The 12,763-nt window shown below is 47.6% G+C and overlaps 1 protein-coding gene across 3 annotated transcripts in view; it reads left to right on the top strand.

Annotated features, from left to right (window-relative positions):
• The window catches only part of EI24 (EI24 autophagy associated transmembrane protein), a 380,944-nt gene that overhangs the window by 285,210 nt on the left and 82,971 nt on the right, over positions 1–12,763 (top strand). For all 3 annotated transcript variants that reach the window (XM_078682120.1, XM_078682118.1, XM_078682119.1), the window contains one exon: positions 2,351–2,425. In XM_078682120.1, the coding sequence (XP_078538246.1) occupies positions 2,351–2,425 (75 nt within the window). The remainder of the gene's footprint in view (positions 1–2,350; positions 2,426–12,763) is intronic.

Here is a 12,763-nt window from a genome sequence, read left to right as displayed (position 1 = left end):
TGAGCCCACTTCACAGATTCTCCACTTTGGGCAGATATTCCTTTGGTATCTGTTCTAAGATGAGGAACACATGGTTCGAAATATGCATCCACAGAACAAGTTACTTACCTTCGATAGTGCTCCTTCTGGTAGATAATGTAATGGCAGATTCCACACTGCTCTACTACCTCCCCTTACAGTGGAGTGGCTCCTTTCTAAATTCTAAAGGTCCCAATTGCGAATTTAGCATGCTGTTACCAAAAGTAGTCCAGGCACAGTGTCTGAGGACTCGGAAAGGGTGAAGATAAGAAATTTACATCAGTGCACAGGTGGGAAGCTTGTGTGGGGCTTCAGTTCATCACTTCAGGGGTGCATAACCCCACCAAGCAGCTCTGGTGCTCTGCTGACAAAAAAAAGAAAATCTTTGGTTCCACTCTGGCACTTGGGGGATTTTCTAAAGGTAGTAATCTGCAGTTAGAGAGAGTATCCACCAGAAGGAGTATTACCAAGAGAAGTGAATTAACTTGTTCTTTATAGTACATTATTTGTAGATCTGACTATGTACTCAGAAAATGCAAGTGAAGTCGATTGTCATTAAAAAGAAATGCCTACTTGCCATGGAATGTGTACAATGGTTCAGAACTGGATCTTCTATAGAAAGTGTTGTTTCCCTCCCCCCCCCCTTATCATTCAAACTTACACATGAAGTAATAGGGGGCGCACTGGTTTCTGGACGAGTTTCTGTCTTTCTACTTCCACAATAATCTTAGGTGTAAAATATGCCCGTTGTTGGTTTAATAAGTAAATGAGGCTTCATAAAAGGTAAATGTAAGAAAGAAACCTCAGCATTTGCAGTGTGTGAGCTTGGCATTGAAAATAAGGCAAAACGGACAACCATTAACTTTGAAGACCAAGCTCACAAAGGCAGCCTGTACAAAGGTCTGGATTATGTGAAATATGAGCAGTCTGGGAGATAGTGGTATACAGCACATCTCCACATAAATGAAGACATAGAGGCCAAACAGGAGCGTTCAGAGGCAGTCCGACTGCTATCATATCTAGTGATATCATAGAAGGTGATGATTTACCTAATATGGTGGAAAATACACACTTTCTTGGAGAGGAGGTAATTTTCATAGAAGGTGATGATTTACCTAATATGGTGGAAAATACACACTTTCTTGGAGAGGAGGTAATTTTCAAACGTGTTGCCTCACGTATTCAGCAGACCAGATGCATTCCTGACGGGTTGGAGCGCGCACATGCAGGAGTTAACAGGAAATCTAATGTTACAGCCGTACACTTGAATTCAAACTTGTCTATAGTCAAGGACACTGCGTGTAGCTTTGAAGCTTTTTCAGACACTGGTACTGAACAGCCTGTTGCAGATTAGTACAAAAAACATAATGGCAACAATTCAGTGCTCTCTGGCAGGGTGGGGAATACGATAACCCCCCAACCCACCATAAGAAGAAGCCTAGGTGAATTGGGAATTGTAGAAAAGGTTCAGATGGAAAGCACATGCCCGCGGAATAGGTAGCTGCAGACTCTTTGAGCACAGCTTTTCAGAGGCGCTAAATTGGGAAATTGTAATTTGTTGATAAGAAATACCCGTCCTAGATTTACTCTCTGCGAGAAAAATTCAAAAGTAGGTACATGCTAATGTGAGTCGTGTGGGAATGCCCAATGAAAAAGCAACTATAAAGCATTTGCGTACAGCTTTCTCTGTTTCACTTGTACTATATGTAATGTAGAAAGTGCAGATATCCATAACGGAAATGATTCATATTGCACCAATATAAGCATGACTTGTTTCTTATTAGTACTCAAACTGTCCATTGGAGAGTGTGTGTGTGTGTGGTTGTGTGTGCGTGTGTGTGTGGTTGTGTGTGTGTGTGTGTGTGGTTGTGTGTGTGTGTGTGTGTGTGGGGTTGGGTGTGTGTGGTTGGGAATGGTTGTGTGGGTGGTTGTGGGTGTGGTTTTGTGTGTGGTTGTGTATATGGTTGTGGGTGTGGGTGTGGTCGGGTTTGTGGTTGTGTGTGTGGTTGTGTGTGGGTTTGGTTGTGTGTGTGGTTATGTGTGGTTGTGTGGCGTGTGTGGTTGTCTGTGTGTGGTTGTGTTTGTGTGTGTGTGGTTGTGTGTGTGTTTGTCTGTGTGGTTGTGTGTGATGTGGGTGTGTTTGTAGTTGTGGGTTTGGTGGTGTGGTTGTGTGTGGGTGTGATTGTGGGTGTGTGTATGTGTATATATATATATATATATATATATATATATTATATATATATATGTCGGTATTTTTTGGATAGTTTTTTTAAAGCTCATTTATCGGTTGTGGAATTTATCATAACTTAACATGTCAACGTTTCTTTCTCAGCGGATGTTTGTTTTCCATTCTTTTTCCGCTGTTCATCATCAGCGCGAATGAAGCACAGGCACCAGTCAAAGCATAGTAAGTACTGACCTTGCTGGACAACTTGTAGAAACATTTCTATTGGGGAGTCTGACATTTAAATTACGGTTCATTTGTACTAGTACATATTTACAATTCCTTTAATTGATACATCACCTCTGATTCTCATTGAAGTGCGTTCCCTTGCCATATGAACTGATAACCATATGAACAAGTCAGAAGAGACTCACTGTTTCACAAATATTAAATTCCTGTGGTGGCGAACTCGAACTACAAGTAAGTACAGTTATCTTCCCACAGATATGTCCTCTGCAACATCCCACAGTGACACATTGGATCAGTTAAACAATTCATTTTTCTGGCTACATTTTGTTGCCTGTCTTTAATCTGTGACGTACTGCTTTTTCTGATGTTGCTCGGAAGCTTCAGCAGTCAGACTTTGGCTTGTATTTCCATTTTCCCTACATATAGTAAAACTGTACATACACTGTAGCATATTGTTTTTGATTACCTTTCTGTTCTGTTCTTGGATGATCACATGTTAAGCTTTAATTACTTTATTACATTTGGAACAATGCAGGTAATGCAAATCATTGAGAGGAAAAGCAGATTAAAAACAAATATTGTTTCAGATTCTTTACATTCTTTATGCCCCACTGAGAGACCACAGCCTCCAGTAATCGTGTACTACAAAACATAAATATTTTGGATCAAGGTATCCAACATTATCTATACCAAAGGCACAATCATTCCATAGATATGTGTTTTCTTTAAGGGATCACTATCTACAAATGTCAAAGAAGAATACCTGAAACCAGGTAACCAGGAGGACCTCACAGTGACCTGTTTCAGTTTCTTAAAAAATTAATGAGGGTTGAAGCAGTCTTCAGAAGACGACTAGCTGCACAAACCACAGAGGAGGAGAGAAAAGTCTTCTGGAGAATGTTTTACAGACATTCCTAATTTTTAACATTTAGCTTATAGTTTTGTGCCGCTTGAGTAATGCCATTACTCCTATTAACTGAAGTTGTTATATTCTCTTGTGATGTTGATAAACAAACTGCTACTAAATAATGATCACACTCTTGCTGGACAGTGTTCAAAAGCTCCTAAAGCACTGAGAATTGTTTGATTACGAAAGGAATCGATTGAAAGTTAACTAAACTTTAAACTCAAACTTGTAAGATTCAGTTACATTAATCAGCCATATTTGTTTAACGGCTATATAGAAAAACATTTGGAAACCTTTGTGCAGTATTGTATTAGTGGGTGCTTCTGTTAATGAATTGTACCAGTCAGAGGAATAAAAGTTTGATAAATGGATCTGCTATAACTGAGCCAAGAGGAAATAATGGTACTAATCCTTGCTACTTTCAGTTTAAGTGTGAGTAATAGAATAATGTTTTGAGATGACATAGCGTAGTCGTGTATGGGAGCAGTCCACACTGTCTGTAGTGTTAGAACAAATAAAGGTTTATTGAAACAGTGGTAAAAATAACCAAAAAAGAATTGAGTTGAGTTCACTTTCGTCATGGATGGCTGCGCTTGATAGGGATGGGTCTTCCTACTCTTCAACCACACCACGTTTCTCCAGATGCCCAACAAGACGCAAGTCAAACATGGAAGAAAAAGAGAAAAAAAAACAAGGAATTAACAAAGGCACCTTCCTTTGGGTGATATTCACGCATGGGCCACCTACACCAGGGTAGGTAATGATTCAACAGTGGGGGTTTTCATGGTGGAAGGGAGGTTCCGTGAGCACGCCGCCCAAACACACACATGCACCACCCACGTTCGTTTGTGTGCCGTCACTCCCTGGTGCCCCACCAAAAGTACTGGATGGTCTCTGGTACTTGCCTTTGACCATGACCCGTCTCCTGGGTTGTGGTATTGGAGTCTGTGGTGTATAATGTATTTCTCGGGTCACTGGTGCTTCTTGGGTCAATCAGGTCGCAGCTGGCGTAGTAAAGCAACTCTTCTTTTGAGGTCCTCTGCCTTGGTCTCTGTGGTGCCCTCTTTTACACTCAAGGTTGTATTCTCAGTGTCGTCAAGATGTGTTCGAGGCATGTGGGCTGCTAAATTCATATCTAGTGCATAGATCGCCGCCTAGTGTTGGGTCCGGATGATTGCACATTGTTGTCCTGGAAGAGTCTTCGAAGTATCACGAGATAGGTGGCTCCTCCCCTGGACTACAGTGCGCATGGGTATCGACTCCATCCCCAGATTGTTTTTTTCCGCCATTGGGTTCGGATGTGATTTCGACGTCTCCGTGTCGGAATCGTAAAAATCTCTTCTTAAGGCCAAAAGGCCTTCGTTACCTGCGTCGGTATTGTTTGCGTGCGGTCTCGACCATCATCCGGCTCTTTGAGTCGGGATTCTGCGGAGTCAAGTGACTCTTCCAACATCGAGGCCCTCTCGTCGCAGCAAGACCCCGACGAACTTCTCATGGAGCGGAGTCCGTTCAAGTTCTGCCCCGTCTGTGGATCCAAATATCCACATATCGACGTGCATCCAGTCTGTAATAAATGCCTCTCGCCGGACGACAACGAGGACAACTGCATGGCCTGCTCTAAGTTCAGGTCCAAGAAAACGCTCAAGCTTCGGCGCGCGGTGCGCCTTGAGGCACAGCGAGCGGCTCCGGCACCCGACGATATATTCGACGACCCCGCAGAAGAAGGCCAAAGCCATCATCTTCAGATTTCACCCCCGTCGACGGAGGTCCAGGCCGATCCAGAAGACCACGTCGAGGAACTGGGCCAAGACCTTGAATACGTCGAGGAGGTAGGGGACGACGAAGAAGTTGATGAGGCCGCGGAAGATAGCTCAGAGGAAGAGCTATGCCCCGAAAGTTACATGGCTCAGGCTCGGGTCACGGGATCGCCACTCGGCCTTACCCACGACCCTGCACCGCTATCCCCGGCCCCGCCTTCTGGCCCGGCCACGGACACTCCAGCGGAGCCGCCATTGCGCGTACCGAAACCGAAACCTTCGGACTCGACTACACAAAAGATGGCCGACGTCCCGCCAAAAACGAAACCGAAACCTTCGGAATCGGCAACACCTAAAATGGCCGACGTCCCAACAAAAATTTCAAAGCCTGCTCCCTCATCGACTCCGTCGCCCTCCGGCCCTCCGAAGTCGAAGAAAACTGTTGAGTCGACAGCGCAGCAGAAGGTGGCCAAGGAGCCGTCCTCTAAGAAGGTTGTCCATCACGTCTCGAGCACGGTCGCTCCGGCACGTTCCACTAAGGCTGTTGACGCGCCTTCGGACAAAGCTGCAGCGCCCACAAGTAAACGCACAGTCGAATCGAAGTCTACTAAGGGCCACAATCCGAAGGCCGGAGGCACAACGCATCGGCACACGGATGCCGGGTCTGCGGCAACGGCGTCGGCGCCTAAGCCTACGACGGAGCCAGGAGCCGTTGGAGCAGAAGATTTGTCGGCGGCACACTCGTCCACACCAAGCGCCTCCGACGCTACCGAACATCGGGCGTCGGCTACCAAACCCTCCGCCTCGTTCACAAAACAGGTCACCGACTCCCTCAAACGTATTCGGGAGAAGACTTTGACGTCAACGGCTCCTACGCCGTCGGCTCCGAAACTGGTGGACACACCTGCGAAGACTTCGACCAAGCTTCTCTACACTCTGCCACCTAAGGTGGCACCAAAGGCGTTTGCACCCAGATCGGTGCCGACGAATGCCTCAGAAGACCAATCTGAGCATTACATCGATGCCGAAACAGGGAAATTGACCCTCTATAAAAGAAAGATCACTTCCCAACCATTGGAATCCTATGTCATTCCACTAAAAAAGAAGAGGGCGGCACAGGACATTCCTGCCCTTGTTGAACCTATTCAGCCACCACCAAGGAGGAGTCCATCACCTTCCCCCAACCAGTCAGGGGGAGAGGATGATAACCAATATGACCAGTACAATTTCCCAGCTGCCAATGACCCTGATGGTCAACAGGACTCGTATGACGACACTGGTGACCAGGGAGGACATCAGGTGGTACAGGACCCACAGGGTTTTGGTGCACGTACATCACCAACTGAGGATTCAGCAGCATTTAATGCTTTGATAGAGAGGGCAGCTGCAAATCATGATGTGGACATGCATGCTGACCCGGTGGAGGAAGATTTTTTGTTTGACACTTTCTCTGTCTCAGAAAGAACAGTTAAGACACTTCCTATGCTAAAAGGTGTCCTTAAGCATGCCCCAGAGATCTTTAAAGAACCTACCAGGGCGAGAGTGGTAAACCCACGTATCGAAAAGAAATACAGGCCAGCACCTGGGGACCCTGCATATATTCGGGGACAGTTGCCTCTGGATTCGTTGGTGGTCGCCAATGCCCGCAAGAGGGCAAACTCCCAAACAACGGGTGAAGCTCCTCCCCCAGACAAGGAGTCGAAAGTGCTTGAGGCATCGGGCAAACGGGTGGCTGCGCAGGCTGCCAATATCTGGCGTATATCAAACACACAGGCACTATTGGCACGATACGATAGAGCGCATTACGACACCCTAGAACAGCTCCTTCAACACCTACCTGATGAGTTTAAGGAGGCAGCCGAAATGCTCATACAAGAGGGAAAGCTCATCTCAAACGCCGCAATAAAGTGTGCACTTGATGTGGCTGATACAGCGGCTAGGGCGATTAACACTAGCGTCATGTTAAGGCGACAGGCATGGCTTCGCATATCAGGATTTAAACCTGACATTCAAACAACCATAATCAACCAGCCCGTTAATCCTGACAGACTGTTTGGCCCAGATGTTGACACCACCCTCGAAAAAATTAAAAAGGACAATGATACCGCTAAGTCCATGGGGGCGCTTCAGTCTCAACAATTCAGGGGGAGCACTTTTCGTCGCTCAGGAGCACGTGGTGTTACCAGAGGACACTTGGGTCAACAGACACAATTCACAAAAGGTGGTGCACAATCCTCGTACCCCAAGCAGGGTAGAGGGGGTTACAGGGGTAACAGTGCCAAAGGCAGAGGAAACAACAACTCCCGTTCCTCTGCCGCCAACAAACAGTGACTCTCTGTCACTGCCCCCGACCATCCAACACCTGTCGGGGGGAGACTCCAGCAGTTCCTGCCAGTCTGGACATCCTTCACCACAGACAGGTGGGTAAGACAGCTTATCCAGTACGGCTATTGTTTGGAGTTAACATCTACTCCACCCACCATTCCCCCAAGACAACGTCCTATGTCAGCAGAGCACTTGCACTTATTGCAGCAGGAAGTTGTGGTGATGCTGCAAAAAGGCGCAATCGAGCTCGTACCAGTGGAGGAGGGAGGCACAGGGGTCTATTCCCTGTACTTCCTTATCCCAAAAAAGGACGGATCCCTCAGACCCATTCTAGATCTACGCCCCCTCAACCTGTATATACTGTCAGAACACTTTCACATGCTTACACTGCAGCAGATTCTTCCCCTGCTAAACCAAGGGGACTTCCTAGCAACCTTGGACCTCAAGGATGCTTATTTCCACATACCACTCCACCCATCCCACAGAAAATACCTCAGGTTTACCATTCAAAACAGGCACTATCAGTTCAAGGTCCTACCCTTCGGAGTGACCACTGCCCCCAGAGTATTTACAAAGTGTCTGGCGACAGTTGCGGCGCACCTCAGGAGGCAGAACATACATGTCTACCCTTACCTGGACGACTGGCTCGTTCAAGCAAAGTCGGAACGGCAGTGCGCCGCGGACATGTCCCACACCATTCACCTCCTCCACAGTCTGGGGTTCTCGCTAAACTACCCAAAGTCGCACCTTCAACCAGCCCATGTGCGGCAGTATCTCGGTGCGACAATAAATACCCTGACTGCTATGGCTCAGCCAAACCCGGTCAGGATCGACAACATTCAGTCGCTGATCCAGGGGTTCAGACCACAACACTCCCTACCAGCGAGGGTGTTCATGCAGTTGATAGGCATGATGGCCTCCTGCATCTTCATAGTCCCGCACGCAAGGTTGCACATGCGTCCACTCCAAGAATGCTTAGCGCAGTGGACACAGGCTCAGGGACAACTGACAGACCTAGTGTTGGTGACCGGTCGGGCATACAACTCTCTGCATTGGTGGAATCCACACAACCTTTGCAAGGGACGACCGTTCCAAGAGCCTGTGCCGCAGATTATCCTAACAGCGGACGCATCTCTCCAAGGGTGGGGAGCGCATGTGCTCCACTACACGGTGCAGGGACTGTGGTCCACCCAGCAACAGAAGTTGCACATCAACTACCTGGAATTGATGGCAATCTTCATGGCGCTCAAGTCCTTCAAAGTACATCTGTGCAACAAGGTCGTGTTGATCCGGACGGACAACATGACAGCCATGTACTACATCCAGAAGCAGGGAGGTACTCACTCGCCACAGCTGTCTCACCTGGCTCAGAGCATGTGGAAGTGGGCCATTCAGAGGAACATTTTCCTCATGGCAGAACACCTCCCGGGCAAGGACAATCAGATGGCGGATCTGCTCAGCAGATACAGCCATCAAATGCACGAGTGGGAGATACATCCATCAGTACTCCACCCGTACTTCCAGCAGTGGGGTCATCCAGAGATAGACCTGTTTGCCACACAGGAAAACGCAAAATGCCAAAGCTTTGCCGCCAGGTTCCCTCACCCGGAATCGCAAGGGAATGCGATATGGATGAACTGGTCAGGCAGATTTGCGTACGCTTTTCCCCCAGCGCCTCTCATTCCGCTGGTGGCAAGAAAGCTAAAGCAACACTCGATGACGCTCATCCTGGTTGCTCCAACGTGGGCATGCCAACCATGGTACACCATGTTTCTAGAACTTTCCGTGGTACCGCATCAAAGGCTGCATCTCTCCCCAAGCCTCTTGACGCAGAACCATGGCGACATTCAGCATCCAGATCCGCAACAGCTCAACCTGGCGATCTGGCTCCTGAGGTCCTAGAGTTTGGCTACCTCAACCTGCCTCCAGAATGCATGGATATCGTACGAGAGGCAAGAAAGCCCACTACCAGAGCTTGCTATGCAGCAAAATGGAAGCGGTTTGTCATTTACTGTACAGAACACGATATCAACCCGCTAGACGCATCCATTCCTAACATCATCTGCTATTTGTTACATCTTCACAAATGCAATCTAGCGTACGCTTCCATTCGGATACACTTATCCGCCATAGCGGCTTATCTCCAGAACAGGCAGCATCTCTCTGTTTTCAGGGTGCCTGCCATTAAAGCCTTCCTAGAGGGACTGAAACGAGTCATTCCTCCGAGAACACCACCAGCTCCAGTGTGGAACCTCAATGTGGTCCTCACTAGGCTGATGGGCCCACCTTTCGAGCCACTGCACTCCTGCGAGCTTCAGTTCCTCACATGGAAAGTGGCATTTCTCATTGCTATTACGTCGCTCAGACGTGTTAGTGAGCTGCAAGCGCTCACAGTCCAGGAGCCATTCATACAAATTCATTCAAACAGGGTAGTACTACGCACTAACCCCAAATTCCTTCCGAAGGTGGTGTCACAGTTTCATATCAACCAAACTATTGACCTGCCCGCATTCTTTCAAAACCCACAAACGGTAGCGGAAAGAATGCTTCATACATTGGACGTTAGGAGGGCGTTGATGTACTACATTGACAGAACACAACACTTTAGGAAAACACAACAACTTTTTGTTGCCTTCTCAGCACAGCACAAAGGCAACCCTATTTCCAAAGCAGGAATAGCCAGATGGATTGTTAAGTGCATTCAAATCTGTTATCAAAAAGCTAAACGTACTTTAACAATACCCCCAAGGGCGCACTCCACACGCAAGTTGGGGGCCTCCATGGCTTTCCTGGGCAACATTCCTTTGGAAGACATTTGTAGAGCAGCTACGTGGTCTACACCACACACATTTACCAAACATTACTGTGCCGATGTGCATTCCAAACAGCAAGCAGCTGTAGGACAGGCTGTTCTCAAAACACTCTTTCAAGCTTCTGCAGCTGGCACGGGCAACCGCCCTTAGTGGAGGGACTGCTATGTATTCTATGCACTAGATATGAATTTAGCAGCCCACATGCCTCGAACTGAATATGCTACTTACCAGTATGCATCTGTTCTTGGCATGTAGGGCTGCTAACATTCATATCGCCCGCCCTCCTCCCCGGTGCCCGTAGCAGCTGCAGATACTCTCTTGCATTCAATCATTAGCATGGACATCCTTTACACTATTTCACTCCATCTCTGCCACAATGGCTAAAAACAATCTGGGGATGGAGTCGATGCCCATGCGCACTGTAGTCCAGGGGAGGAGCCACCTATCTCGTGATACTTCGAAGACTCTTCCAGGACAACAATGTGCAATCATCCGGACCCAACACTAGGCGGCGATCTATGCACTAGATATGAATGTTAGCAGCCCTACATGCCAAGAACAGATGCATACTGGTAAGTAGCATATTCACTTCTTGACTGTTGATTTCGCGATGCTCTGGAACTCTTCCCCGACTCAAAGCTGTTTGCGTCTTCCCCCTTAGCGTTCTCCCCTTGGCCTCCCTCGCGCTCTTCTTGGTACGATCGCTGCTCCTCCTCCTTGCAGTTCATTTGACTGAAAAGGGGGCGTGGTCTCCCTTGTGCCCCGGGAAAGGCTGGAATGCTTTTCGCTCCCTGGACTCTGCTGGAAATGTCGTCCATGTTGCTTTCTGGACCTTTCTTACATGGCTCCCGCCCTAGGAATGGCTGTTGTGGCCATTCAGCTGAAGGGTATCTGGAAAGGTTATCAGCCCCAATCTACCTTTTCTCCGGGATGTGGAGGGCCTGAAAAGCATATGGTTGCAACGCTAAGAACCAGCATAAAATGCGGGGATTGGAGTTCTTGTTTTGTACTAACCAGGTGAGGGATGCATGATCAGTGAGGACCAGAAATTTGCATCCCAAAAGATCGTATTGGAGGGCTTCTATAGCCAATTTTATTTGCAAGGCATTCCTTTTCAATCGTTGAGTAATGTATCTCTCTAGGAAACAGTTTCCTGCTGATGTACAAAAGGGGTTTAGGGTTCCCTCTGTGTCTGGCTGAGATAAGCCAGCCCCTAGGCCCCACCCTGATGCATCCATTTGGAGTACAAAGGTTTTAGTTAAATTTGGGTGGTGGAGAACTGGTGCCCTGCAAATGTAGTCTTTCAGGGCTTTGAAATTCTCTTCATGGTATTGATTCCAGTGGACTATGCATGATGGGTGTCTGTCTGTGAGGAGGTCTGTGAGGGGGCTTGCTATGGTGGAGAAATGGGGACCAAATCTGTAGTAAAACTAAATAAACCCCAGGAAGGACCGTATATCCATTTTTTACTGTGGAAGTGGATATTCTTTGAATGGCTTCAACCGTAGCCGTTTGTGGTTGTATGGGCCCTAGGGGGAACACCTCCCAACCGAGATGGTTTTGGCAATAATTGCTCACGAGCCCTGAGAGACTTAAAATCTAGTTTGAATTCCAATCCTAGGGACAAACTAAGAATAGTTCACTGTAGACAGACATATAAAAAGGTTCTGAATGAGAGAAAGAGCTCTCTTCAAGCTGAAGCGTGGGCAGACTTAAGGGAGGCTGGTGAAAAAAGGGACCTAACAGAATTTTGGAGGATAATTAACAAGCCATGCTTTCAGGATAGGGACAAAGATCTTACCCGAACAATGGGTGACTCATTTTGAGGGTCTTTATAATCACAACCAGGACACAGACGGGGAGGGGGGGTGGTCTGGAAAGCGGAGCACAGACGTAGAATTCTCCCTAGAAGAAATTATCAAGGGGATCCAAGGCCTCACTCGTAACAAAGCTCCAGGCCCCGATGGCACCCCACCGGACCTATATCTGAGCAATATAGACTTATGGGCCCCCATTCTCTTGAGGGTATTCAATGCGGCCGTTAAGTCTGGATTGCCCCGTTCATGGGCTACCCCAATAATTGTCCCCATCTTCAAGAAGGGCAATAGGGACAACCCCCAATGCTATAGACCAATCTCATTGATCGATGTCTCAGCCAAAACTCTGGGCCGGGTAATCTTGGAACGGCTTATGGATTGGACGGATGAGCATCGCATTATCGCAGATACCCAGTACGGTTTTAAATCGGGAGGTCCACTAGTGATCAATGTTTGAACCTTAATATTCTGGTGGCAAAATATACCAAAGCCAGCAATTAAGCCATATACATGGGGTTCATGGATCTAGCAGCCGCATTTGATCACGTGAACAGGAATAAGTTATGGGCCATGATGAATAACATGGGTATTGACCCAGGTCTGATTGACATCCTCCGAGAGTTACACTGTGACACCACTGCCAAAGTCCGCTATAATACGGAGGGGGGGAACCCTTTCCGTGTACTAGCGGAGTGAGACAAGGCTGTATTTTT

Source organism: Lissotriton helveticus, chromosome 3_1 (assembly GCF_964261635.1).
Source record: "Lissotriton helveticus chromosome 3_1, aLisHel1.1, whole genome shotgun sequence".
NCBI classification, from domain to species: domain Eukaryota; kingdom Metazoa; phylum Chordata; class Amphibia; order Caudata; family Salamandridae; genus Lissotriton; species Lissotriton helveticus.
The sequence above is the reverse complement of the archived record's forward strand: the minus strand, read 5'-3'. Positions and strand labels throughout refer to the sequence as shown.